The 27927-nt window shown below is 61.1% G+C and overlaps 1 protein-coding gene across 1 annotated transcript; it reads right to left on the bottom strand.

Annotated features, from left to right (window-relative positions):
* Positions 1-118: 118 nt before the first annotated feature.
* On the bottom strand, positions 119-14375 carry METRNL (meteorin like, glial cell differentiation regulator). Its single transcript, XM_072939955.1, has 4 exons — positions 13967-14375; positions 8430-8815; positions 1807-1866; positions 119-878 (listed from the first exon to the last, which is right to left on the bottom strand). Exons 1-4 carry the CDS (start codon positions 14125-14127, stop codon positions 562-564), a joined length of 924 nt encoding a protein of 307 aa, XP_072796056.1. The 5' UTR covers positions 14128-14375; the 3' UTR covers positions 119-561.
* Positions 14376-27927: the final 13552 nt, after the last annotated feature.

Below are 27927 nucleotides of genomic sequence, written 5' to 3'. Positions count from 1 at the left end.
AGGCCCCAAATGCCAGGGCCAAGGGGCTCCCTCGGGGGTGCTGAGCCCAGGAGATGCCCTGGCGTGGCCCCAGCACAGCGCCACACACCCTGACCAGGGCCAAAGACAGACGTGCTGCTGACCCATCAGAGGCTGGTCTTTATTCCCTGGAACGGAAACAGCCTGCAGCCCAGAAGTGACCACAGCGGGAAAGGCAGAAATAAAATAAAAACCCGTAAGTCTTTGGCTCCATAAATTCTCATCATAAGGAACTACTCTGAACCCAAGCCAGGTGCCAGGTGTCCACTGTGGGCTGCAGCCCCACACCTCACCCAACACACCAGCCAAATGCAATGGCGCAGGTGCATCGGAAAACAGTACGGAGCAGCCCACAAAGGCGTCTTAGACATGGAGCTTGCTTCCTGTGGACATCTTTTTTTAAAAAAATATAATAACTTAGTTGGCATATTACAGCATTTCCAGTCCCTTGGTCAGGGAGTCCTCGGCCGTGTCCCTCCACAGCTCAGGTGCAGGGCACCCACCGGAGCCAGCATCCACCACGGCAGCAGCAGCCACGCAATGTCACTCCGTGCCCACCTCGCAGGGGTTCAGCCCCCTCTCCTCGGCGTCCCTGTACATCCTTTGGAAGTCCTTGAAGCGCGGGGCGCAGCCGAGCCAGGCCTCCCCGAAGTGCATGTGGCCGGTGAAGAGGAACTCACCCCGCCCGGGCCGGACGCCGCACTCCAGCAGCGTGGACACGTGCCCTTGCCAGCCGCCGCCTCCAGGGGCTGGCCGGAACACCCTGCTCTTCTGCCGGTAGAGCCGGCTCACATGCAGGTGGATGGCTGACTCCTGCCGCTCTGGTTCGTGGGTGACGTCCTGGATGGAGCCTCGGACGACTGCAGAGGGAAGGAGACCAGGGTCAGCGAGTCTGCTCACCAAGCAAACAGCAGGACGGGAGCTGACCCTGAACTCCACCCTCCAAAAACTCTTGTTGAAAAGCATGGTTCACACACATGGGGCTGTCTAGGGGTCATCCCCACCACTCAAACTGTCGGGGAGTAGGAGATGTTTTTCTGCCAAAGGCCAGCCATGGAAGTGGGGAAAACAAAGCATAAGCCAACTTTTCAAGTCAGCACAAGAAAAGCTACCGCAGTTAACACCCCAGACCTGCCGCGGTTCGGTATCAAGATCAGACAGACACGGTGAAGCTTCGAGGGAGAGAGGTGGGGTGGGAAGAAGAAAGGCAGAGCCGACCCCACTTGGGGACCGCGCACGGCCCGGACCCTCCACACGGGCCAGAGAGAGGAAGGAACCTGTGCTTCCGCCACATGACTGCCCTGGGGGCGGGGGGTGCCCAGAGCCAGGACCCTGGGGCCAGCTCCGTGGGCACTGCACAGCAAAGCACCCGAGAGCCAATGTCACGAGCAGACGGCTGAGCCCCGACCTCAGCCCGGCCCTACCAGGGCCTCGAACTCCCCCCGGCGCCTCAAGGGGGGACCCAGATGATGAGGATGGGGGCTCTGAAGAGAGGCAAGAGCCAGCACTGGGAGTGACGACCTCATGCACAAAGTCGGAAAACGCTCAGTATCACCCCAAACAGGAATTCCCACCCCCCGCAGGAACTCCCAGCCCTCTCCCTGCCACGTACACAGGTCCACTCCCTGGGGCTGGAAGTCTAATAGCAGAAAGGAAGGCAACTGCGATGGGATGGCCAAGCCCAGGGCCTTCAGCAGAGCCTCCTCCCCCCAAGGGTTTAGTGCCAGCACCTCAGGTCCCGGGGCCTAAGAGGCCTCCCTCCCGGGCGGGAATCCCAAGTACACTCACCAAAGTCACTGGTGCAGACTGCCAGGAGCACCTCTGTGTGGCTGCAGGGGCGGCACGGGGCTGCGGGGAGAGAACAGGGTCAGGAGGGGCCTGAGGACGGGCGGGGGCACAGACCCTCCTGCCCGTGGCGTGGACGCCACACAACATCCTGCAAGTCCTCTGATGCTGGGGGTGGCTGTCCAGGCCAAGTGGCCCTGCAACCAAGGTGCTGAGAGCAGGAGGGAGGTGGCCTCAGCCGCACAGGCCGGGAGACTCCTCCTGGGGCCCGGGGCTCACCTGGGCCACCTGCGATGGCGTGAAAGCTGAGGGAAAGTGGGCTCCGTGCTCAACCCCACGCAGCTCGTTACCGCAGCTGTGCCGCGTGAGCAACCAGTAGACTCACGTGTAAATCGCTCTTCGGTGTCAAAACCAACCCAAGCTGGTCCGAAGCCACGTCCCTGACACCAACCCAGCCAGGAGCCCTCACGCAGCTTACACAGCCGAGGCCAAGATGACGAGGCCTCCCACTCACAACGCCTGCTCCCCACTGTCCCGTCTGCTGCCACGATCCCACGGGGATCAGGACTGCCTGCAAGGACCAACGCGGCCGTGACTCTGCTGAAGGTGTCAGAGGGGTGGTCCACTGGCTTCAGCCACGGGGCCCTCATCCAAAGCAGAGGAGCAGTAAGTTCAAGTCGGGCCTGCTGGGCCTTGGGACCAGGTGACCACCTCCAGACACCTCCAAGCCACTCTCACAGAAAGCCCAGTTCCTTGACTCCCCCCAGGACTCCCAGACCAGGGCAAGGGCTGACGCCCCCAGCCAAATCAGTCCTCCCGCAGGGGCCCTCTGCCCGCCCAGCCCTCACCCCGCCCTGACCAACTGCCTCAGCTGGGCGCGAGGCCTCCAGAAAGGCCGGGGGAGACCAGAACTGAGAGGCTCTGGAGACCCAAGCCCATGGCGCTCCCACATTCAGCGGTGGGTTGGGGGGACGCGAGTTTATTTATCTGGTAGCGCATGTTTCCTCACCTATTTCAGGTTTCTGGGTTTGGGCCCAAGTCCCCTAAAACAGAAACGTTAGGTGTGAACTCTCACCAGGACCAGGTCCCCTCAGCCCATTCACGCTCTAAAGGCCCCACAGAGGCCCCAGCCTTGGTGCTCAGTGGGCCTGGCCGGTGCCCTCGGTGCCCCTGAGCTGGGCCAAGCTGTCACCTGCCCGGGGCTGCCCAGGCCCCACTGGGAGGCGCCCCCGAGAGAAGCAGGAGGGGCCTCTGGACCCAGCGCGTGTGCAGCACCTGGGACCCCACGGGGGTGGACGCGCGCGACCAGAGCGCGGCCCCTGTCCTGCCCCCAGGCAGGGGTGGATGTACGCACCCCAGTCCAGCCCAGCGAGCGCATGACTCATGGGCGCCGCGGCTTCTGTTCAGTTATCAGGAGAAGGGCGAAGCCGTGGAACCAGAACAGCCTGTCAGGTGCATCTGGAGCCCGTGGGGGAGGACTGGGCGCCTCCGCCGCCCCAGGCCTGGAGCCCCTGCCCACCCAGGGCTTTCTGGCACCAGTGTGGGCCCCCAGCCTCTAGGCTTCTCTTAAAGAGAGAGTGGGCAACTAGGGGTCCCCCCACCACTACCCCGTTGGGGGCCTGCCACCCTCACTGGGCCTAACAGAGGCCACCACCCGTCGGGAGTGAGGAAAAGGGGGCAACACAGCCCCACAGGCACCCCATCCCGCCTCGAGGGGCCCCAGCAGTGGTGAGACTCCCCATCTGGGAGGCACCCCCAGAGCCTATGGGGTCAGGGGCCCCCACTTGGGGCCCTCAGGGACCAGGCCATGTGAGCTCCAAGGGCGGGTGGACGGGCGGCAAGGTCCACACAAGCTCTCTGTAGGCTGAGATGGGCCCAGGCCACACAGCGTGATGGGACCCTGGGCCCGGGCGTCTTGCCCTCTCCGTGGTCATGGGCCCCAGCCCACGGCTGACGAGAAAGGTGGCGTGAGCTTGTCCCGGGGGCCCTGCCCTGACCCGCACAGCGCCCCCAGCCCCACACAGAGGAATGGGGACCCCAGTGGCCCCGGTGGAGGGCAGTCGGCGGCCTGCAGGCCCGCCCTCCAGAGGCCTCAGTGAGTCGGCACCATGACAGCCGGGCTAACAAGGCCCCCCACTCCCAGCCCTCTTTCGACTCCGAGCTTCACACAGGGCAGGCACCCTCGTGCAGAAGCCGGGCTGTGGGCGCCAAGAGGAGCGGTCTGGAAACAATTACTCAGCGGAGTCAGGCTCGTAAAGGCTGCGTGGAATGCGCTGGTTTCGGACACATGGAAGCTCGTTTCCTTGTGGGGAAGATGGGGAGGGGGCGGCCAAGGGGCTGGTTGGAATTCTGGCCTGTGGTTCTCGGAAGGGGGGTTGGGGTGTGGACGGCAGAAAGATTACTCCGGAATGTACATAAAGGGAGCCGAATGAAGCGGGAGAAACAGCATCAGGGAGACCAGCAGGGCTGCAGTAGGGGCCCAGGTGGGAGCCGCAGGTACAGGCAGGGGCAGCAGCCCTCTGTCAGGCCGCCTGCTACCCAGAGACGTCTGCAGATGGCGGGATGCTGGCCCGAGGGCGGGGCTGCCCGGGTAAGGGCAGCGGGGGACGTGCAGAACTTCCAGAAGGAAAACCGGGGTTGGGGACACGTGCTGGGCTCATCGGGCAGGCCGGGACAGGCGATGGACGTAGCAAGTTAACAGGGAGGAGCGAGGCTGGTACCCGTCGAGCAGAGCGCCTCCTCTGATTGTCACGACAACCCCACACCAGCCCAACTCCAGGCCGCGGGCTGACGTCACCCCAGATGACGGCGGGGGATGCCACCTGCGAGGCCCTGCCTCAAGCGTGGGGAGCAGAGGGAGCTCTCCGTGCCACCGGCTGTCCCTCCGCACCTGCTCCCCACTTCCTGGTGAGACACACCCTCCACCCCAAGAGTCCAGAGAAGGATAAGATGAAAAATAATCACACAGTAACTACCAGGGCCAGAGAACCACCATGCAGGAGACTCAGTGATCCCAGGGAAAAAATCAAGCTCTCTCCTTTACTGTTTCCAGGAAATAGCGCGGTTTCTTTTCACTTCTGGACGTTGCTGCTTGTCCCCCATGGCCCATCAAGGCCATCCCTAAACGCTAAGGTGCCAAGGTGGACCCCAGCGGGGGTGTGGACCTGCCAGGCCGCCTGCAGGGGTCATTTGAACAGAACAGTTTCAAAGCGGATGGGGGGATGAAGCCCATCAGAAGCTGCAGGACGCAGGCCACCCCCAGCCGGCGCCCACGAGCAGCGGCGGGAGTCACTTCTGTGCTCACAGCCAGCGCCTCCCCTCTGGCTGTGTGTCTAAACTGCCTGCACTCTGGCCACTGTCTCCCCATCATCTGCACACAGGGGGCCTGCCTGGGGTGGGTGGGCACCACACAGAGCCCAAACCCCAAAGCCCAGAGTGGGGATGTGGCCAAGCCTGTATGCTCCTCCTTCTCGGCCCCTAAGTAGTGAAAGCACAGGCTGGAATCCGGGGCCCACCTGAGCTGCCCCAGGAGAGCCATGGAGATGGGGTCTGTGTCTGTCCCCAAGAACCAGACAGAGCAACACCCTCACCCTCACTTGCTGGCTACTCCATGCATCCCCCAGCCCACTGGTGGTGCCTGCTTCCCCAGACTGGGACCCTGGGGAGGATGGCCCAGACAGCCCGGCGGGTCCACGGCAAGGCCTCAGCACACGTTCCAGGTGTGGAGGGAGCTTCCTCCAGGAGCAAGCCGCATCTAGTCGCTCGCCTGCTTTTTGTGTCCTACCAGACTTCTCCAGCACCAGAGGAAGGGGTCCCCTGTTACTCAGGTGCCCAGCGGGGCCCTTGGAGGAGGGGGAGGGCTGGGGGAGTAGGTCGTCCCCCTCCTGCCACATGGCAGCCAAGCCCCGAGTCCCCTGGGGCTGAAGGCCCCTCGCCACCTGCTTGCCCCTCCAGCTGCGCCTGCCTCTTCTTGGCTGTCGGCGCATCTTGGTTCATACGAGGAAGCCGATTATGCAACATGAGTGGACACGAGGCCAACACGTTAGCCATAAACACCCGGCGGAACCACCCAGAGCTGTGGCAGGCGGGCGAGGCTCACACATCTCTCACCAGGATCCCGGCCCATGGAGCCTCTTTTCTCCCAAGTCAGCACAGACTGGAACTCGTGACTCATCATCCACCTGCCCAGCAGGTCGGACAACTGGCTGCCTGGCCCAAGGGCACATCCTCATCCACGCACACACACCTGGGCTCCAGCTCCACTGGGATCTCCCCTGCAGCCAGGGCCAGTCAGGAGAGGGCTGCCGGCCTGCCATCTGAGAGCCTGCCTGGCCTGGTCATTGCTGCCAGACGGCCAGCACCAGCATTCCCCATTACATGCCCATTCCTTTGGCGTTAAAAGCTTAGGGGCCCATCCCTGGAGAGGAGGGGCACACCAGCCTCCCCAGATCCCTGCTGCCCCTCCCCTCCCCCAGGGTGGGTCGGGGCTGGGCCCCCAGGCCCCTGGAGCGCTGAGTCCCCACCCCGAGTTCTGATGGTCACTGTGTCTGTGCTGCCCTCAGCATCTCAGCCACTGGGCAGATGGACACTCGTGCCCCACCATCCCCAGGGTCCCCAGGATCCCTGCAGGCCCCAGATTTAAGGAGACACCCCAGGGCCAGGCAGGCGTATGTCAGCACCCCTGCCAGCGCAGTCCAGCCACAGCCACATGTCCAGTGTGGGGCCCTGGCCGGTGACCAGACAACACCCCCCCATCACAAGAGACCTTCTCCCTGCACCCCTACAGTCCTGTCCCAAACCCACTCACTGCCCAGGACTGGAAATGTGGACTTGGGGGTCTGAGGCGGCACAGACTTTGCCCCCAGGTGAGGGAGAGAAACAAAGTCTTGGGTCCCATGGGCTGATCCACAGGCTCTGAGTCACCCCAGGCTGTGATCCCACCATGAGTTTTCCACCAGAAACTCCAGTCTGTGCAGGCAGGAGCACTCAGGTGGCAGCCCTGAAAGGACTGTCAGGCCGGGGCCTCTAAGAACCTGGTGGGGACACACAACAAAGTGGAAAGAGGCTCCGGCCGGGAAGAATACGTGACCAGCAGCTGAGCGGCCTCGAGTCACCAGCACTGTTGTCAGCGTCCGCCCCGGTCAGCCGGCCACCGCCGTGGTTGGGACACCAAATTTGGAGACCGGGCTTTTCCAGGTTTTGTTTTAATTTTGAGTTTATCTCCAGGGCCCCAAGGGAGCCCCGTGATCACTGGTGACCAAGATAAAGGCTGTCGTGGTCGAAGACTCATTCGGGTCCTGGGCTTACAGCAGCTCTCAGTGTTCCCGGTGGGTCCCACCTGGGCACTCCTACCCTGGAGCTCTGTAACAGACCAGTAGTCTGACAGAGGCTTAAGGTTTTGAAAACTGATCTGAGGAAGGACACAGAACAATAAAATGTGGATTCACCCTCAGAAGAAAAGTCCACATTTCAAATCCTAGTGGGTCTGGTTTTTCCCAGTGGAAGACTTTATTCACTGAAATGTGGAGATCACACTCTTCTTAGGACCAGCCCAGCTCAAACCAGCTGTTTCCCACTCAGCACCGCTGACTCTTGGGGTGGGTCATTCTCCGTGCCGGGGTGACCGCGCACTGCGGGGTGTGAGCGGTGTGGGCAGCGTCCCTGCCTCACCCCCACCACTTGGTGCCATAGCACCTTGCACTGACCATCAGCCTGGCCCGTCCCTGAAGGAACAGCCCCCCAGAACCTCCCCCAGGAAGAGCCGAGCTCACACCTTCCCCCTGGGAGGCATCTTGCTACCAACTTACTCTGGAACTGAAGCAATGCCCTGCCAGCCCCGCCCCACACGCTCAGACCCCGTGAGGTCGTCTGTGCCTCAGAGGAGGGTGGAACCTGGCCGGTTGTCCCTAACTAACGGATGGGGACCCTGAGTCTGCCCTGCGTGAGGGCTCCAGGGATCACAAGCTGCTCTCTGCCCACACAACTTTCCAGAGACTAACACGGACCCACACACAGGGCCCTCGTCCACCCAGGCCCTCCCTCTGGGACCTCACCTGGGGTGCCCACCACTGGCCCAGCGCTGGTGTCCTCGCTCCACATGGGGCAGTGACCCCTGACACACACACGTGGAATGCCTCGGGAAGCAGGCCCAGCCGTGACTCAGGACGTCACGACTCTGCACAGCTCTGGGACGAGAGTCAGCCTTGGCCCCCACCCCACACCCAGCACCTCTGGGGCTGCAGCGACGCCAAAAGCGCTTGGCCAGCTCGTGCGTCAGGAGGAATTCTGGGGCATTTGGAGGGAACAGCACCCAACTCAAATTACAGTGGAAATCAGTGCAGAGAGGGCCTGCCAGGGCTCTGCTCTGACCCGTGGCCTTTCTCCCAAGTCCATAACGCCCACAGCACTGACGGGACCCCACACGTCTCACACCTGCCCCCTAGGAGGGACCATCTGCTGGCACCTGAGCCCCTCAGGACAGACCCACCAGTCTGTGTTCATGAAGGCTGTGCGAACGAGGCACAGGAGGAAATCAGAGAGGTCTGGTGAGTGAGAAGGGACCACTGCTGCCAGACCAGAGAGGCCGGGGAGCCCCCAGCCACCGCCCCCCCAGGCACCACACTCACCCGACAGGCCGTGCAGATCTGACCCCGCGCGCCGGCTGGTCAGCTCGTACTGGAAGCCCGTCGTCCTCCGGCTGATGTCCTGCTGGGGCGTGGCCTCCACGAACAGGCCACCCTGCTCAAAGCTGAAGCACGGCTCCTGGCCGGGCCCGCGGTCCCCGTCCCGCACCAGCAGTCTCAGTTCTCCAGTTTTCTCCAAATAAATATTGGCCCCCGAGGAGCCCCTGAGGGGCTTGATGCACAGGGTCAGGGGTCGGGAGGGCGAGAAGGTGTTGGGCCGCAGGTTCACGATGAGCGCCCCGGTCGGGTACATCCACTCGACGGTGCCTGCGGAGCAGCGCAGGTACACCTGCTCCACCTCCTTCCTGTGGGCCTCGTGCGTCAGCCCGCTGCGGGGGTGGGGAGACATGTCAGTGTGCAGCGGGGCCAAGCAGCCCTCCCCGCCGGCAGGCTGAACACCCCCAGCCCACTGCTCAGCCCGGGCCCACGGCCTCCCCCGCCCCTCCCTTCCAGCTCTGGTCAGCGCAGGAGCTTCTGGCTCCCAGACCCCTGGACACCTCAATGTTCGGTGGAGGTGACAGGTGCAGTGGAGGTGAGGACCAAGGAATGGGAGCTCTTCCAAATAATAAATGGGGAAACACCAGCAGGACTTTGGCACCAACCCAAGTTCCAGGTCACCAGGTGAGGCTGGGAAGTCAGGGCCGACCCCCGAGTGTGAACACTCGGCAGCAGGCTCCGTTACAGGAGGTACACGAGCACGCAGTGCTCACGTAATAAAGAACGCCCTCCAAAGAGCAGCTTTTAAGCCGACCGGGCACATCAGTGACGTGGCGGGGGGTGGAGGTTGCTGGAGAGTTTTGTCTTGGGGTCACTGTTAGGCACAGGGCTCCTATTTTCCTGACGGTGATGATTTGACCACTTTCTCATGCATTTACAAACCTGAGGACCCTGCATTGCCAACTGCATTTCTGAAGACAAACTCAAATATCTAAGGAAAATACAAAAGTAAGGCAAACGTTTCCTCCACGGGGAGACATGGGACAGAAGGTATGGAAAAGCCAAAGAGAGGGGACACAAAAGGCACACAGACACCTACTCTTCTCAACAGGGACTGTGAGGGAGCCCAGCAGGCTTCACGCCTAATACATGCCAAACAGGAAAAAATGAGGTGTGCTGCGCTCTCGGGGAGACAGGTCTTAAGTAAAGTCATAACGTTATGTTTTCGAGAAATAGAAACCATCAAAAGCGTTAGTTTCCCTGCTCAAAATTGTAATGTAAATGTCAGCTTGTGGTAACGGTACGTCACAGCCACCAAGCTGCCCTGGAACTCAACCAGTGACTTCAACTTAGTGTTTTATTACATGAAATTTGGTTCTGATCAGATCTCAGACAGGTTCACCCACATTCTTAGGATTTTTATGTGGCATAAACAATGCTATATTCAGAGCCCTGGCCTGAGCGAGTTACCAGAAACCCCGTCTGCAGAGGAGAAAACACATAACATATGGTTTGCATTTACTGTTGGTGACTCATGCTCCGGGCCCCGAAAAGCCTCACTTTTCATACAGCGGCCAGCTGCAGGCTGGGGCTGCCCAGTCATCCTGCAGACCACATCAGAAGGAGGTGTCGGGGAGGTGAACTCCCTCCTCACCCCGCTCCCCACCCCCAAGGCCCTGGGTCATAAGCAGCCCGGCCTCAGACGCCTACCAGGGCCGCACACGCAGAGCAGACTTACAAATTATCGTCAAATAAAACTCACACAAGCTCATGTGACGCACAGGAGGGAATGGGCATGATTATAGTGCTGGGTGAAAAAATTAGACTAAATGGTGTGTGGTTGCCCCAGATGACTATAATTAGCTCTGCTCCTGTGCAGCCAAACAGACTTTATCATAGTGTCCCTCCTCTCCTGTCTCCAGCCTCAGGGGGCAGCTGGACACTTGTCTTGTGCCCAGGCACCCATTCTCAACTCTCTTCCACAAAAACTGTCCTGTCCAAGGCTTTGCTTCCCTCTCGGTAGTGAGGAGGGGCCCTTGGAGTGGAGGGAGGGGAGAATCTGCACCTCAGCCCGTGGGCACCTCTCACTAAGCTGCCTGAACCCCAACAGTGGAGGGGAAATGGGGAGGCCCACCCTTCACCACACCTTGGCAGGGGCAGAGGGAACCCTCATGGGGACAGATGGCCAAACCACGCGGTCCAAGGGAAGGCAATTCGCAGCCTGGGGACTGCAGTACACCAGCCTGCACGTGTGACCACACTCATCTTGTGGGGATGCCTGGCTCCGCTTATTTGTAAGTTGCTCCCCTAAAAGAGGACTAGGACTCAAATGCAGATTGACACAAGAAATAAAGCACCCCTCACTTAACCCTCTACTGGATCCGCCTCGTACCCAGAGCCGGTATGGGCCCTGTTCTGCTGTTCTCTCGTTCTTCTAAAACATCGGGACCAGCAAGACTTCCGCTAGGCACCCAGCGCAGGAGCGTCCACCCTCACACCACAGCCTGCCAGGTGCAAAACCTGCATTTAAACAAACATCTGCTCCGTTCAGTGGGACCCCGGCCCCTCAGCCTGGGGCCTGCTGAAGTTGAGGTCTGTCCAGTTCTAACCAGAAAATCAAGCCACCACTGAGAGCCTGAAAAAAACTCCTATTTATGAAGAAGTGCTGCAGGTGCAAAAACACGCATCGGCGATGGCCACGGACGATGGCACCTCCGGCTTTCCCAGGACACACAAGGGATACACTAACGAGCAAAAACAGTCACTGCTCTCTGGTGTTGTCGTGAAGCTAAAAGACGCAGGGGAAAGTGAGTTTCTAGTTAACCTCAGGGAGCTGAGAAGACTGATTTAATCTCGGATGATCTGAACTGAACTAGTGCATTTTCTTAAGAGTCGAAAGGGTTTCTGGTAACTCGCTCAGGCCAGGGCTCTGAATATAGCATTGTTTACTCCACATAAAAAGTGTCACTCCCCAGGCAGACAATCCAGGTGGAGGTACTGGGTGAACACCGTGCCCCTGGAGCACCTTTATGGAGAAGATGTCAAATCCCAAGTCATTACAGGGACTTTCTGCAGGGGTCAGTGTGGTGGCAGCAGAGCCCACACCCCTCACACCCACAGCCTAGCCCAAACCTGAGTCACCAGAAGGAAACGCCGGCCTCTTGTTGACCAAAGTCAGGAAGAGCTTCATATCCAGGGTGAAACCAAAGGGCTCTGCTGATTGGGGTTACCTTTCACATTCCCACTGAGCAGGACAAGCAGCCCAGGTGCGACACACTGGCAATGCCCAGCCCGCAGCAGTGGGAAGGTTCATGGTCCGCCTTTACAACCACGGCCTAATAAAGATAGGGCAGGCCCTGCCCCTGCACAAGGGAGACGGATTTCAAAACCTTGTGCTTAATTGCTTGGAAACACCCAGAAACACATTCAGCCTGTCAACTGTGAGTGGCCAGTGTCACAAAGAGCAACCCCCTTCCTATCAAGAGAGCAGAGTCCACCCCGCACGTTGGAGCTCGCACCACACTGCGCTGTCTTCAGAACGGCTCATAAAAAGTCACAAATGCTACAGAGTCAGCAGGCAAGCTGGCACGCCAGGGTTTCGACAGCACGAATCCGTCAGCTGATCTGTGACACAGCTTGATAAGTGGGGGCACTGATTACGGTACAAGGGGGGCTTACGCTCCAGGAATGTGGCCTGGACCTGTCTCTGCTCCAGCTCCTGCCCACAGCTCCTAATGCCACTGCAGCCACCCTCAGCTAGGTTCTGCCTCTGGGTTGAGCAGAGGACACTGGAGGGTGTCCAAGACTGGGGGTCCGTTAGCAATGATGGAGGCAAAGGGTCTGCAGCTAAGCCTCCCTGCGACCCCAGGTAGATGAGAGGATGCACAGGAACGGGAAGGTGAAGGAGGTCGTCCGCCCATTGCAAGCACCTGCTTGGTCCAGGAGCAGGTTGGCCTGTGACCAGCCCTCACTCAAAGCCCCTCTGGGCTCCAGGGGGATATCTTCTTCCAGGCACACAGAACCTGAAAAAGATGTCAGCGCCTCCTCTGGAAACTCAGGCTCACAGGGTGGGACTGGGCTTCTGTTTTTGATCTGCTGAGGCAGGACACCCCAAGGCCTCAGTTTGGGGATGCACTCATTCATCCAGCAGAGGCTGCAAAGCAGGGAGTTTAATTACCAGCGAGGGGGAAAGGGCAGCCCCAGAAGAGAGTGTGAGAGTCAGAGGCTCCCAGCCAGCTCTGTGCTGGCGCCAGCGTTCTCCAGGCCAACCCTCCCCCGGAGCTCCCATCCGTGCTCAGGGCCCCAGCCTCAGCGCCGTCACCCCTGCCTGAGTGTGAGCTGGGGAGCTTCTGCCGAAGGCAGGGCAGGGAACACCGTCCCATCCTCAGGAGCCCAGGACCCTCACTCCAGGAGGGGTGAGAACCGGAGAGATGGGAGCAGGGTAGGTAACTGCGTTTCTACAGCGAACCGGGTCTGTACATACCCAAGATAACCAGCGGCTGTGGACACTGAACCCAGTGCAGTGGCACAACCCCCACCTTCTCAGAAAACCGGCTTCACGCAGAATAACCGTGTCACACCCCCAAGCTGAGGTGTCTGCCAGCCGGAGTCTTCCCATCAGATCTCAGGGGCTTGGGTGGGGGCCCTGCTCCGTCGGACACCCCGACACCCAGACCCAAGGTCAGCCCCGGCCCACAGCATTTTCAGAGAAGACGCTAGTTTCTCCCTCCGCAAACTCCTGAATCCTCAACCTCCCAGGCACAAAGCTGGCTTCCCCTAAGGCGAGGTGCCTGGCGCGGGGCCGTCGCCCTGGCGGACGGCGCTTCGCGTCCTGAGTAGCTGCGCCCTCAGCCCCCGCCCACGCTTGTGACTCGCCTGTCACACTGCAGTTTTAAAAAAAAGTCCTCGGCTGCCTGCCTTGGCGGAGGGCGTGAAGGGGGGTCGCCGAGCACAGCGCGCGCTGCCAAGGGCGGCCTGACCTTCACGAGGCGGGGCAGGGGGCTCGGACAGGCCCGGAACTCGCCCGGCGCACAGGTGTCCGCCCGCGGGTCTCCGCCCGCACGGACGCGGTCAGTGCACGGTCAACACCAGGGTCCCCGCTCCGTCCCGCGGACCCAGCCGTCCCTTCCCGCCCAGCCCAGAGTGCAGGCCTGGCTCCTCCCGCCCGGCCTGGGGCGCGCAACTCCTCGCGGTGGGGCAGAGGCCAGATAGGACCAGAGCGCCGACCCCCGCCCGCCTCCAGTGAGGGGTCGCCGAATCGTGGCTGCGGCGTTCGGGGGACCAAGTCGGGATCTGCGCGATCCCGCGCGGGGCGAGCGGACTGCCGGTCCGGACTGACCCCGCCGCGCTACAGGCGCGCCTCCCCCTGGGCGTCCTCCGGGTCAGGGGACCGGGACTCCGCGGGCTCTTTTGTTCTAGAACCGGGGGCGGGGGAGGGCGGGGATGGCACTCAGCCTGGAGAGCGGGTCCCCGAGCCCCGGCGCCCTCGGCCCGCCCAAGAAGGGAGGGGACCCGAAGGCGGGGGTCGCGCTGCGCGGACTCACCTCCCCTTCCAGCTGCACAGGTCGCTCGAGTACTGCGCGCCCGCGCCACCAAGCAGCACGGCCAGCAACAGCAGCAGCGGCGGCGGGCCAGGGCCCAAGGCGGGGGGCCTCGGCCACAGCTGCCCCGCGCGCCCCCCGGCCGCCCGCGCCGCGCCCCGCATGCTCTGGCTCCTGCTCGGCCGCCGGCCCCGCGTCCGCGCCCACCGAGCAGACCCTCGACCCGGCGCGGCCGGGCGGCCGGGCTCCAAGTCCAGATGGTCACGTCGCGCGAACCTCGCGCCCCTGGGACGGCCGCCCGCCCATCCCCGCCGCAGCCGGGGCCGCCCTAGCCGCTGAAGCCGATGCAGCCGCGCGCGGACCTCCACGCCCGACGCCGCCGCCAGAGCCTCTGAAGTCTGCGAGTCCGCGGTCCGGGTCGCTGCTCAGCTGGGGGGCGGCGCCCGTCCGGCCGCTCCGCCTCCGCCCCGGGTCCGCCCCTGCGCGCCGGAACTCCGCCCCGTGCGCCCGCGCCCCGCGTTCGGCCCCGTGCACCCCGGCTGGACGCGGCGGATGCCGCTCTGTGAGGTTTGGCGGGGGCATGGATCGCCGGGGACGTGTGGCCCGGGGATGGGACAGGCTGGGACGCCGCGGAGAGGAGGGGACCGCACGAGGGACGAGGAGAAAGGTCCGGGAGAGAAGAGCCAGGCTGGAAAGTGGCGTCCCGAGCAGGAGGGGGACAGGGCAGCACAGTGCGGGGGCGGGGTAGAAACCCGAAACCCCAAGTGTGTGCAGACCCAAGCCGAGCGCCCGGCTGGCCTGCCCGTCCCGCAGTGGCGGTGCTGTGGCCCCATTGTGCAGACTGAACGCAGAGTGGCCATTGGGCTGTAGCAGGGGCGCCTGGCCTGGCACTGCTGTGTGACCAGCCTGAGCCCCTAAGAGATGCTCCTGGCGCCCACAGTGTGCTTTGCGGAAGTTCAGACTCGGTCTTGTTCTGCGGCCCACGGGGGAAGGGAGGCCCAGCTGTGCTGGAGATGTGGCTGACTCACTGTTGAGTGTTCGGTGGACCCTGGAACACCCATTCCACAGAAGGCTCTGAGTTTGCGGTTGGAGGCCGCCGCTCCTGCGTCACTGCTGCCTCCCGGCGCTCTCCACGTCCTCACTCATAGTTGGTCTAGGACCTGCTTCACCAACCTTGCACTTGATTCTTGCAAGTTGTAGGATTTTAGCAACATCCTGGCAGATTGGTTCCCCTCCCCCAGGCTTGGCAACCTGAACTGTCTCCAGATACCACCAGATGCCCCCGTGTGCTAAATTCCCCGCTGAGGTCCCTGTTGTAGCGGGACCAGCAGGGTGAGTGCAGTGTGGTAATTAATAGCTGTTCCCTCACCGGGGCGGTCACTGGGGCCACCAGGTGCCCGACATCCACTGGGGGAGGCCACGGGGACTAAGCAGCCCAGAGGACACTGGCCTCTGGGAGGACGAGAGGGTCTACCAAGTGGAGAGAGGGAGCCCTGGCACTCCAGGCAGCCGCGCCTGTGATCACAAAAGCAGGTTTTTCTGCTTCCTCAGCTCCAGAGCCTGAAACAGCAACAAACGCTGAAGAAATCTGACCTTGTTTTAGCATTTCTTTTCCAACAGAGATACATTTCAGGAGGCATTTCAAGTGACCTGCAGGGGAGGGGAAGTGTCTATTACTTGTGTGTTGTGCCCTTTCGTCTGGTTAGGGGTTGGGAAGTCTACCTGGGTTGTAGGGACGGAATTATCACACTCTGGAGAAGCTGGAGTCTGCAGGGCCCAGAACAGCTGGGCTGGAGACAGCCGGCCTCAGGAGTGCTGGGTCACCCTTGTGGGGAGTTAGCGTTCAGAGCAGTGCTGGGACAGAGGAGGCCAGCCCACCCAGCCAAAGCCCGGACCTCGCCCAGTCAGAAACGGTGACATCATCCTAAGACCTGAGGTCAGTTTTGAGGCTGGAGGACTATACATGTGCATTCCGGGCTTGGGGGCCTGCTGCACCCTCTTTGGAGTGAGTGCCCCGCCCCCCATGGCTGCAGGTACCAGGGTGCAAAAGTGCTTTAAGAAGTGGCCCGAGTGGAACCAGCCCTCAGGCCACTGGGAAGAGTTGTTTGCTGGTTGCGAATCTGGAAGCTGCAATCGCCCCTGTGCCCACTAAGCATGTCTGCACAGCAGAGCCCCTTACCCAGGGCACTGCAGGTGGTGAGGAAACCCTTTACAAGCAGCCCCGCCAGGCCCATCCACCCCTGAGGGGCTGGTGGCTGGTCAGGGTCCAGGCCGGCACACAGAGAGAGGCCAGGCAGCCCCCTTCATGTTACAGACACGGAGACTGAGTGTACTGGCCTCAGTGACCTGCTCAGGGTTTGAAAACCCCCAGTGACCAGGGGACCATCAGGGAGAGCTGCTCTGTGGTGACAGAGCTGGTTCCCATCCCAGGCTCATGGCTGTGACCTGGGAGGCTGCCAGACCACCTCTACCCAGGTTCACTTCCCTAAAACTAGCTCAGTACAGCATGCGTGCCGGACTGGCAGAGCCCACGACACAGGAGGAGCTACAGCCTTTGGGTCACTGTCCATCAGTACTGGCTCGTCAAATGTTACAACATGCACACTTTCCAGAACCAGTAAGAGGGGGACCTGGGGCAGGGCAGGGGGTATGTGGGAACCTTCGGTATTCTCTGCTCAGTTTCTCTGTAAACCTGAAGAATTAAGACTACTAATTAAAAAACAAACGTCCTGGCACTGTTCTTGGAAGAATCTGACAAGATGTTGAGGCCATCAGAACTCTGTCTCTGACAGGCCCTACCTTTGGGGAACACAGGTGCCTCCAGATTCCTGAGGGTCCCCAAAGCAGGAATTTCCAAATTTCCCTCCTCCTGAGAAGCACCTGCCACGGTCACAGCAGCAGAACTGGTTCCCCATGGCTTCACTCATCTCCGGGCCCCCTGCCAAGATGGAGCTGCTGGCGCCTCCTGGCTGTGCAAAGCCATCTGCAAGTGAACCGGCCCCACAGAGGGGGTTCCCGGTGCTCATGGTGTCAGCTCCTGGGGGCACGTGTTTGGGGCGGGGGCAGCAGGACGATGTGGGTCGTGACTGTCTGAAGCTGCCCAGTGGCCGCCCGTCGGCTTCATGCCTGGCAGGGAATGGAGAACACCTGCAGGGTCCCAGACAGCAAGAGAACCTTGGGATGTGTTCATCTACAGGTGGCTGGCGATTGGGGAGCACATCCCAATGAATGTTTCGCCCGGTTAAACGAGGGACAGTGGTGCCCCACCCCAACCTGTAGTGGGAAAGGAGGTGAGCATCGTGGTGTCCGAGCAAAAGTTGGGTGTCCCCTGCATCACAGTCCTCCCAACACCAGGATGCCCACTGGATATCAAGGTGGAGGATCAGAACCCACTGGAGTCAGATGCCAAAGCTGCAGGCCTGCACACCCGAGTGACAGCGGCTCAGGGCTGGGCCCCACTGTCCAGCCCCAGGGCCTTCCACAGCCCCCGAGGGGCACAGGCAGCAGAGGCCAGGGCTCAGAGATGATGGAGGCCCCACGGCACAACTCAGCACCCTTGGGGTGGACGCTCTGGGCTTCATCCTCTCCCGCATGTGGGAAAGTGCTGATGTGAGCCCCTGCCTGCCTATGGGTCCACACACAGCACGTGGTGGGGGAGTCTAGGGCCCAAACTCGGGTCAGTATCAGCCTTCACTTGTCATCTGTCCCTTCACTCAAGAAATGTTTCCCAGATGCCTCCTGGGCTCGTCCTCTGTGATTGCTTCCAGGGCTGCAGCCAGGCCTGGGCTGGCCCGGAGGCAGCAGCGGAAGCCTTCAGTGGGACCAAAACCCACAGTCACAGCCGGACCACTGCAGGTTCCTGCATGTGAACCTAACCTGCGGGAGCCCACGCTTCATCTCCTCCAGTCATCCTTTTCAAGTGCGGCTGGGGCCCATCACCTGAGGAAGGACATCCCTGGGGTGGAGGGTCTGTGGGATGGCTTTCCCAGCCTCTGAAAGTTAGGGGGCTTGCAGGCCCTGTGGGCAGTGGATGGGCCTGGGCTCTGATGTGGACCCTCCCTGGACGGGTTCACAGGGGCTGAGGAGTCAGGGTCTGTTTCTGAGCCTCGTTACCTGCAAAGTGGGTGGGGCCTTAGTCCTCAGGGTGATGTAGTCTGCAACATCATCCCACAGAGCCTCGTCTCGGGGGGCATGACAAGCCTCGGCTCCGCACAGATGCCAGCTGATTCGGGAGTCAAGGTGCCGCCCGCTCTCTGCAGGGCTGGGGCCCTCGTTGGGGAACCCCATCCAGCCCCTCCCCACCGAGCTCCCTAAGCCTGAGTTCTTTGAGCCACTAACATGGCCCAGCTTCTGCAAACATTTTTATTTTCCACCCAGTCTTGACGTTTTCAAATGCGTAATGATAGTCATTCTGTTATTCAAAATGTCCAGTCACCTGAATCTGCTCATTGAAGAATCCACTTCCTCCCCTAGAAACTGGATGCTTCTAGAAAAATATTAAGTTTCCCAAACACATTCAGAAAATTCTTTCTCTGGCATTTGAAAAAAACTTCAGAGTATTTGCCAATCATGCATGTGGTTCACGGGAAACACATCGACCCCTACCTGCCAAGGGAGGTTCGCATGTGGACCCCGCACGTTCCCAGCTCATCCCCCAGCCCGCATCATTTCTGCCACACTGCCTTCCCCTCCAGGTCATTTTTGCTGATCTTCTCATAGGGACATAATTATTGTAATTGTGGTGAAATGATGGATCACAGGCAAACGCTTGTAATTTAACATTTAGCAACTGCAGTGAGCAGCATGCAATTACAACGTGAAACAGCCAGGAGAGTGTGAGCTGGCCCCAAGCCAAAAATCTCCACCTAATCACCTCCTTAATCTAATTTGCTGGCATGTTTGCTGTCTGTGTGGCACAGAGAGATAGGAGGGAGAAAATGAGGGGCTCCTGCCAGCTGGCCAGGTGTGGGCACTGCCCGAGGAGGGGGCTCCAGTGGTATGATTATCCCTGCACTGCCCTCACCGTGGTTTGCAGCAGCCACCTTGGGTCACCGTGGTCTGGACAGCATCCCACTCTGCCTGACCGTGAACAGACCACAGCTGTCACACCAGCAGGAACGTCTCTGCCCTCAGGCTCCCTCCCAGCAGCACCCCGCAGGGAAGGGGGACCCCAACCCTGCACCACGTATTCAGTAAGTATGCGTTACCCACAGATGAGCAACCCTCCTCGCCCAGCTCACACATCATTTCTCCAGGAAAGCCCTCCAGGCTCCATCCAGCAATCAGCCAGGCCTTGCAGTGCCCCCTGCATGTGCACATTTCTACTGCCCTGTGGCCACACCCAGCCTGTCATCAGGGCTCCTAAGCTGGGTGGAGGTCACCCCTGGGCCTGGAGGCTTCAGGGTGGTGACATCGAGAGGGTAGGTTCCTGGCTGCTGAAAAGGGCAGCATGCCAGGGACCAGGCCCAAAGACCCCACCACCACCACTTCTGTGTACAGGTGCTGGATTCAGCGCCCACATCCCCACCCTGCAGCTGGCTCATGGCTCACATTAGTGCTCCCTTATGCTCTCAGTAGGTGCTCTCATATGCTCCCAGGAGGTGCTCCACTGCCCTCCTAGGAGGTGCTCCACCTGGGCTGCTCCCTACTCAGCTGCCTGGTTGAACCAGCCTCTGAGGAAGGACTCAGATCCACGCTGCTTCTGTGAGGAGGGACATGTCCGACACCCAGTTATGTTCCAGTTGTGCATTTTAAGTCTGAAGTTGCACTGAAGCCAGGTGCTGTGTACCCAGCACTACACACCCTCCGATTCACCCACTGTCAGCCTGGGCATATCTCTGCATCTCGTATGTGCACATTCGTTCATTGTCCACCAGACCATTAGAAAGTTGCAGAGGTCATGACCTTTGCCCCTAAATCCTTGAAGAGTCACTTGCCCCCAGGATGGTGCCCATACTGTTGTGGTTCCACTAGCACATCCAGAAGCCTCACTGGGAGACGACATTTCTCAGCACACAGAGGTCTGAGTTCCCGTTTTCTCAGCTGTCCCCAAAGCGTCCAGTGCAGGAGCACAGCCCCCAGTGGGGCTGGGCCACGTGGGCACCTTTCTCTTCCCAGCCCTGGCCCACGGCCCAGTGCCAGGACCCACCAACCCAGGACAGGAGGCCCTGGGGGTCCGGGGCCTGCTGCCACATTCACGTGCGGTTCCCAGCTACCCTGCTGACAGCTGGACGCGGCCCCCTGCACCTGCACTGAGCGGCCTGCCTCCAGCTGTCAGCCCGGCAGTCTGGGCGTCTGGTGTGGAGACAGTGACCAGGGCACTTGGCCTTCAAACAAACCAGGTGTGAAGTCCCCTCCTGCCGAGAGAAGAAGGCAGTTCCTGCGGAGGCTCGGAGGGCACACTGGATGAGCCAGCCCACTGCGCTCTCCCCCCAGGTGCTGGGGCCACCTCGGCCGCCAGGGAAGCAGCACCTGCTGGAGACTAGGTGGGGGACAGGGTGGACAGTGCACAGTACTGTCACCACCCAAGAACTGCCTGGCTGGGCTGGGCGCCCCAGGGACAGGCCCTGCCTGACTCAGTTCTGGGTCACCTGCACCTCTGTGACTCAGCCCCGGCAAGCAGGTGGGGGAGGCTGTAAAATACCCTTGTCTGGAGCCTGTGGGGTGAGGCCTCATCCCCCCACCCTCGCCCATGCTGTCAGCCTCCTCTCTCACTCACCTGGCCCTGGGGAGAGGCCACAGCAGACTGGGTAGCTTGGGGCTGCCCCCACTGGAGGGGCTGAAGCAGGCTGTGGGCACTGCAGTGGGGGTGGGGGAGGGAAGGGTAGCCCCAAGACCGTGGCGAAGGTGGAGGTCATCACTGTAGCAGTAGGCCATCGTCCACTGGCCCCAACACTCCATCTGGGTGGACAGTCCCACCCAGGACCAGGAGGAGAAGGGAAGTCAGGCTTGGAGGACGGGTGGGGGTCACCTCGCTGTATGGGTGGTCCGTCCAGAGGCAGTGGTGGGAAATCCCATGTGCGGAGGGGGCCTCCTTTCCCTGGGTCCCAGAACCCTGCCCAGGAGGATGGGCATGGAATGTGGGTCCCGGGGGCCTGGAGAGGGTCCAGGGGGTGATCACGTGGGCTGGGAAGAGCGTGGAGATGGTCGAGGGGACACAAGCAGGGGCCAGGGAAAGACAGATGCTGGGACCCTGTGTGCGGTGGGGTGTGGTGGTGCACGAGGTGGGTCAGGTCAGGTCATGGGTGTGGCCTCCCAAACTGGACATAGGCAGCTCACCAGGCAGGGAGGCGGTTTCATTACAAACTCGTTCTTCAAGCCTCTGAAGTCATAGTGTGATGTGTGCATCATCTTAAATAAGTCAGAGGAAACATGTATTCCAGAAAACATCGGGTGGGCCTGGGTGACAGTCTCCACGGTGATGAGAAGATGTAGGTGGGGGAGACGCTGAGTCCAGCCCCCGGCCTCCACCCTGCAGACTCTCTCCTGTCCAACAGCGGTGTCCCGGCCCCCAGCGGTGTCAGCCCCACCCCATATCTGAGGGCATCAGCCCCATGTTGCCTGGAGAAACCTGAGGTACCTGAAGGTGGGTGGAGGTGTGACCCACAAGGAGGTGGGCTACACTCCAAAAGAAAGACTTGAGTCTTCTGCTTAATGGAGCAAATGGTGTGAGGCTGTGGGACACAGCCAAGAGAAAATTAAGGTGCCGACGCGGCCCCGAGCACAGATCGGGGTGGGAAGGGCTGAGGTCACAGTCGGGGTGGGAAGAGCTCTCACTGTGGGCTGGCTAGCTGAAATGGGGACCAAGAGATGAGGTATGAGTGACCCGGAAATGCTGGGCCTGCCTGGGTTTCCTGCAGAGGGCAGGGCTCAGGGGCTGAGGGAGACGGGGCATCGCATAAGGCCTGCTCATCCACCTGGGAGGCTCCGGGTCACAGCTGTCACCACCCCCTGAGGGGTGACTCTGTGAGGGGAGCCCTGGCATCCCCGAAGGACTCCCAACCACCTTCTCTGTGGTCAGACCTTTCAGTGGGAGCCATGAACACTCAGTGGGACCAGACACAGTGGGAGTACTCGGATCTGGGGGCAGGGCCCAGCAGGGCACTCAGCTGCCAAGGCAAGGTGGGCACGGTCCCCGTGATGGACAGCAGGGCCCAAGCAGTGCGGGGAATAGTCCACCTGGCACAGACCGGCGGCCCTGGTGGGTTGGTCATGGCACCCTGAGACTTGGGATGGACAGGAAGCCTGCTGAATTCTCACTCCATCTGTGTGAGCAGAGAAGCTCTGGGTCAGGTGAGCAAAAGTCTAACCCGAATCACAAAAACAGAGTCATGGCTTTTCAATCAGTCCCCAGACTAGCACCGGCCCAGAACCCCTCCAAGGAAGGGCCCTGTACACTGCCAGCAGTTTACGCTATTGATCTCTCTCCCCGCCTTCCCCAAGGGGCCTGCGGAGTTGGGGCTGCTGTGGTGGGAGGGCCAAGTGAAGCCTTCAGGACGGCCTCTACCGAGGAAAACAATCGACCAAAACAGCACCCCACCCCTGGAGGGGCTGCAGGGGTTAGTGTGCTGGAAAGATGCAGGCGGCGGACCCCACTATGCCCCAACTCACCTGGCCTGCGCTGGGCCTTGGAGACTGACCGCGGGTTCTCATAAGCCCCAACTGCAGCTGCTCCAACAGACACGGCTTCATCGCTTGGGCAGAGTGACACGTCTCCTGGAACACGGGGCACAGCTATTGCTCTGGAAAATGTCTTTTTATCCATTCGTGTCCAGAAGGCCCCCCAGAAGTAGCCCGCTTTCAGTGGGCAAGGCCGGAGACACATTCACAGTCCTACCTGGGGCACGCCACCTGTCCAGGCCGACAGCACGACCTAGTTCATGGGGAGCCACTCCCTCCCCGAGATGGCCCGCAGCCCACCACACTGACGACACTGGATGGGAAGTAGTAACTGGAAGTAGCAACTCTGGACTTACTGGTGAGACATATGATGTTAGGGGGTGGGATCGAGATCCCACTAAAATTGTGGGCCTTCTCCCTCTGTGCGTGGGCCACACTGAGGTGTCCCACCTGAGGCGAGGGATGAGCAGCTCCATCTGGACCCTCTTAGAACCATGACAGAGGCCGAGCCTTGTGGGGGCAACCTAGCCCTTGTGTGGGTGTGTTGCTCCGGCCCATCTTCGAAGTGATCGGAAAAGCTGCTGGCTTGACTGGGCCCCAAGGAGGAGAAGGTACTGCAGCAAGTCGGGCTGTCCTACAGGTCCCGGGTGCCTGCAGTGTCAGTGCAGAAGGGACGCAGCATCCACTTGAACCTCTGGAACATTCTCTGTACGTTATCTGGGGAAGACCGTCCTCATCTATAAATGGACCTGATGAAGCTCCAGTGTGGACCCCACAGGGGCTGTGGGGTGGCCCAGGTGGTGCACACAGAGGCTCTGGGATGGGCATGGAACGCTTTCCTCTGAGATTCAGGAGCAGGGACCCTCTCGACCTCTGTCCTCCCCACTGTCCAGTCCTGCCCCTCGCCCCAGAGCAGCTGGTGCCGGTTCTACCCAAGAGCATGGAGGGGCGCCCGACCCCAGACCCAGGGTCCTGTGCCCTCCCTGCAGAGGCGCTGTCCCACCACGCCTGCCGGCCAGCCTCGCACATCCCCCAGAAAACAAGGTGAAGTATTGTGGTTGAGTCTAGAGAAAGCGTTGAAATGTTTAAAACCATACTTCTTAATTTTAAAAGTAAATACGCTTATTGAAAAGAAAGTCAGTTTTTCCGCAGGTGCTGAGGGAAAAAGAGGTATTTCCCATGGCCCTGCCCGCGGGCCGCACGGTTGGTGTGTTTCCCGGTACCCTCAGGGCACCGCAGGTGTGCAAGTGTGCACACATGTGTGAGTATGCCCACATGTGGAGAGTGTGCAGGGACTCACAAACCCAGCAAGAAGGCCTCACTGAGCCTTCAGTCCCAGCAGCAAGCCTGTGGGATGCTGGCTGGGCCCCGAGGCAGGTGCAGGCGCCGGTGGGACAAGGTCCGGACATCAAGCCCAAGTTTTAGAGGACACGTGGCAGACCTGGGGGTGGCAGCGTGATCTGCCTTCCCGTGGCCGCGTTGTCGCTTGGGGGACGCAGCGCCTGCCCGGGGCACCCGCACTGGGGTGCTGAGCAGAAAAGACTTAAGCCTGTCGGTGTCAACAGGAAGCTCTTTTGTTGGCGTCTTTGAATTCTGTCTGTTCTCACTTCTTTCAAGTCGGGCCGAGGGCGGGCGGAGTGGCTGCCATCTCCCTGGGTGACCAGCCTCTGAATGTCCACAGTCTCCTTTCCTGGCGGCCGCCCAGCCCACCCACCCAACAGGCCCCCCGACCCTCTCCAGGGTCTCAGGGATCCCTAGGCCACAGCCGCTGGCAGGGATGTAGTGCGGCCCCTGGGGTGCAGAACCTGCTGCTGAGCGCAGTCCCTCCTGCTCCCTCCCCAGCTCCACTGCCTGCACCCGTGGAGGTCTCGGCCGGCCCTCTCGGTGAGGGTGAGGGCGTCAGACTGCTGTGCTCCTGTGCTCGTGGTGGTGGTCAGGGCGGCGCCCCGGCTGGGCTGCTGGGACCCCGAGGCTCAGCTCCCTGAGGCACCCGAGTCTTGTTCAACAGGACCTTGAACCACCAAAGGGCTCCGACCTCAGCCTGCATTCATTCCCGTCTGCAAGACGTCCTCCCAGGAGGGTGTCCGGCACGCCATACCCTGGCCGTCGGGCAGCCGCTTCTCCCACCCACAGCTCGGGTCACGAGAGACCGGGTCCTGGGCACTGTTGTCTCCCTGGGAGCGCGGCCCCAGCCAGACCGTTCCTGCAGCCTGCCCTGGGAGATGGACTCCAGCCTGTGACCCCTCCTTCCCTGACTTGGAAGAGGGAGAGAAGCCGCTGGACTAACCAGCATGGCCAGTGTGCCCGTCGAGTGCGGGCCGTGAGGTGTGAGGAGACGGCCCTGTCCCGGCCCCAGGTCACGGTTGGTGCCCCAGCGCTCCTGGCTGTCTGAGGGTCCCAGGGCCGGACCCTATTACCGGCACTCACCGCCGAGGGCCTGCTGCTGAGAGTGTCCTGATTCCTGGTTTCCTGCCCTGCTGTGGGGGCCGTGACCCTGTGTCCCTGCCCATGTCCTGGGGCTGGCAATGGCTGCCGCTCAGGGTCACCCAGGACCCCCAGGCTCAGGCTGGGTGCAGAGCTGTTCTCGATAACACACTTTCATGCTTGCTTTCTTGTCTTGCTTTGCTTCTTCTCCTGTTTGTGAGTGTGGTTTCTGTGGATTATAAGCAGCTTTGACCATTTCCTGAAAAATCACCGTTCTAGGTAAACTGCGAAGATTTTTTTCCTTCCGAGAAAGGTGAAGTTCGAAGGATGGGCGATCTTCCTAGCAAAGCAGTGGGCCCTTCCGAGTCCAGCCGGGGCCTTTGCCCCTGTCACCCACGTGGAAAGGGCCCGTCCCTGCCAGGCACACCCTCGGCAGAGGAGGAAGGCTTGGGAGGCACCTCCCCTAGTTAGACCCCATGTGCTTCCCGTGCTTCCAAAAGCGTCCAAGCAGGAAGAACTAACCCTCAAAAAGCAAAAATAACTGCATCTCCCGAGATGGCCCTCAGCCACAGAGCGCCGCCCGTGCGGCCCACACTCCTAGGTCCCGGGTTACGTGTCTTGTAATTTTACATCTGAGCTGAGCAGGCCTAACCAAACCCCACCCCATTCCCCAAAAGACTGAAGTCTGCGTCTCCTCACTGGCTCCGAGGCCTTTATCCTCGGCCTGTCAGTGAGGTGGACGTGAACCCCTGCGGACAACAAGACAAAACACAACAAAAGATACGTGAGCAGAGGGCACCGGGGGTGGGTCGGGCCGGTCAGCGCAGGCTCCCACGCCCCCTGCAGCCTGGGGCCAGGAGCGGCCAGGGTGGCCAGCGAGACGCAGTGTCGGGACTCAGAGTGTCCCGGGGGTGAAACAGCCGTCCCTGGGGATGAGGGGGTCTGCAGGGGCCTGGCCGGGTCCACCTCGAGGCGGACCGGCTGACGGGGTTTTCTGCTGCTTTCTGTAGCATTTCTCCACTTCAGGACTGAAAGATGTCGACGCATAATCCAGCGAGGGTGACGGGTAACTCGGTGTTTCCCTTCTTAACGGGCAACCCTCGGGTTTGTATCCCCACCGTCACCTCCTTATATAGCCGGGAAGCAGACTGCAACTTTCCGTCACCCCCAGTCACCCCCACAGGCCAAGTGGCTGGGAAGCCAGTGCCACCTGCAGCCCCGAGGGGTCTAGACCTGACTACCAGCCTTCCCGAGGCCATGCACGGCAGGACCCTGATAGCCTGTCATCAGTGCAGGACCCCACCAGGCAGCAGCCGTGCAGAGAGAAAGGCAGAGCTGACAGCAAAAACAGCTGCCACCACCACTGACACAACGTCCTTGTCCTTTGTGACAGAAACAGACGTAACGCAGCGGAGGGGGTCCCACAGTGGTCGGCAGCCTGGCGGCACTTCAGGTGTCCTCCCCAGGCCAGGGGGATCCTGGGCCTGGTCCCAGGGGCTCCTCACACTGGACACGGCCCGAGACGCCCAGGCCAGGGTCCATCAGGGTGGAATTGCATCTGTCCCTGGTGGTGTGGCTGGACGTCTGCAATTCGGGGTGTCTACAGGCGGGGCTGGCCCTCCGGGGGTAACGATGGCCACAAACAGCCAGGAGCCCAAGCCTAGCTACCTCCCAGAGTCACCCTGAGACATTCTGGGCCAGGACTCTCCCGGGGGCCACCCCTAGGTGCTCCCTCATCTCCACGCAGGACGGGACCTGCTGTAAGTGCTGCTGCCCTGGGCGAGATGATGCTGGGGCCACTGGGGTATCTACGGCCAGGCACCTCCAGGGTGGCAGGTCTGGGGCAGGACCTGGAAGGGCTGCAGAAGCCGGCAGCTGCCATCTCACCCGTGGTGGCCGGACACCTCGGGCACTGCAGTGGCCCCAGTACCTACTGCAGCTCCAGGCCCACTGGCTGAGAGCTGAGGCCACAAACTCTCCAGCTGTGAGTGGCTCTGTGGCTCCAGCTCTGCATCCCAAGAAACCTGAAACTCCATGAGCACCAGCGTGGAGATCATCATCAGAGCCTCGGATTTCATTTCGTAGATTTCTGCACATTGCAGATCTTCTCAGGAGAAAACCCTGACTTGTCCTTCAGTTGCTTCCCCAGGACCATGAAAGGGTCAGAGGTGTCACCCCACTTCAAGCTAACAGGATGGGCGGCCAGCCACTTTCTCGAGGTGCTGACAGAAAACACAGGCTCCTGGGTCAGAGTAGAGGAGTTGATCACTCACAGCAAAAGCAGCGACCAGGGGGTCAGCGTCAGCGAGTGTGCATGGGTCCCGGGGCCCCTTGCCCGGGTGACATGAGGACGCTGCTGTGCAGGGGGTGTGATGGAGGCAAGTCTGCCCCTCCCCCAGAGGGCAGCACAGCCCGCTCCCCAGGGCTGCTCCCAGAACTGGGGGCCCAGCTAGGTAGGGAGGAGCACGGGAGACCCACACAGGAGTGCCTCCCAGCAAAGGCTACGGGGGCTTTGAGATCTGGCCTCAGATCTTGGGGTTCGGGGAGGCAGAGCTGAGGGCCAGGCGATGGCTGTCCCTGATGCAGACACAGGCCACCAATTCCCCATCAGCGGGTCAGGGTCCTGCCAGCCCCCTGGGCCTGGGGACCTGTGAGTGGGCAGCCTAGGAGGCAGGAGGCCTAGCGAGGAGCTGACCCCTCCTCCCAGGTTCCTCCCTGTCCCCTCCTTCTCACTCTGCCCCATGAGAGGGGAGACCATCGGGGCAGGGTCCCACTGCTGACCCAGCCCCAGTGCACCTGCTTCTCAGGCAGCCTGAGTGGCCTCTTCACTGACACCCTGGCCAGGCCCTGGAGGCCTCTGAAACCTCCGGTGTCCCTACTCCTCCTCCAAGTTCTATCAGGTGTGAATTTATCCAAGCACT

This window comes from Vicugna pacos, chromosome 16 (genome assembly GCF_048564905.1).
Source record: "Vicugna pacos chromosome 16, VicPac4, whole genome shotgun sequence".
Lineage (NCBI taxonomy): Eukaryota > Metazoa > Chordata > Mammalia > Artiodactyla > Camelidae > Vicugna > Vicugna pacos.
This window is presented reverse-complemented; position numbering and strand designations above follow the sequence as displayed.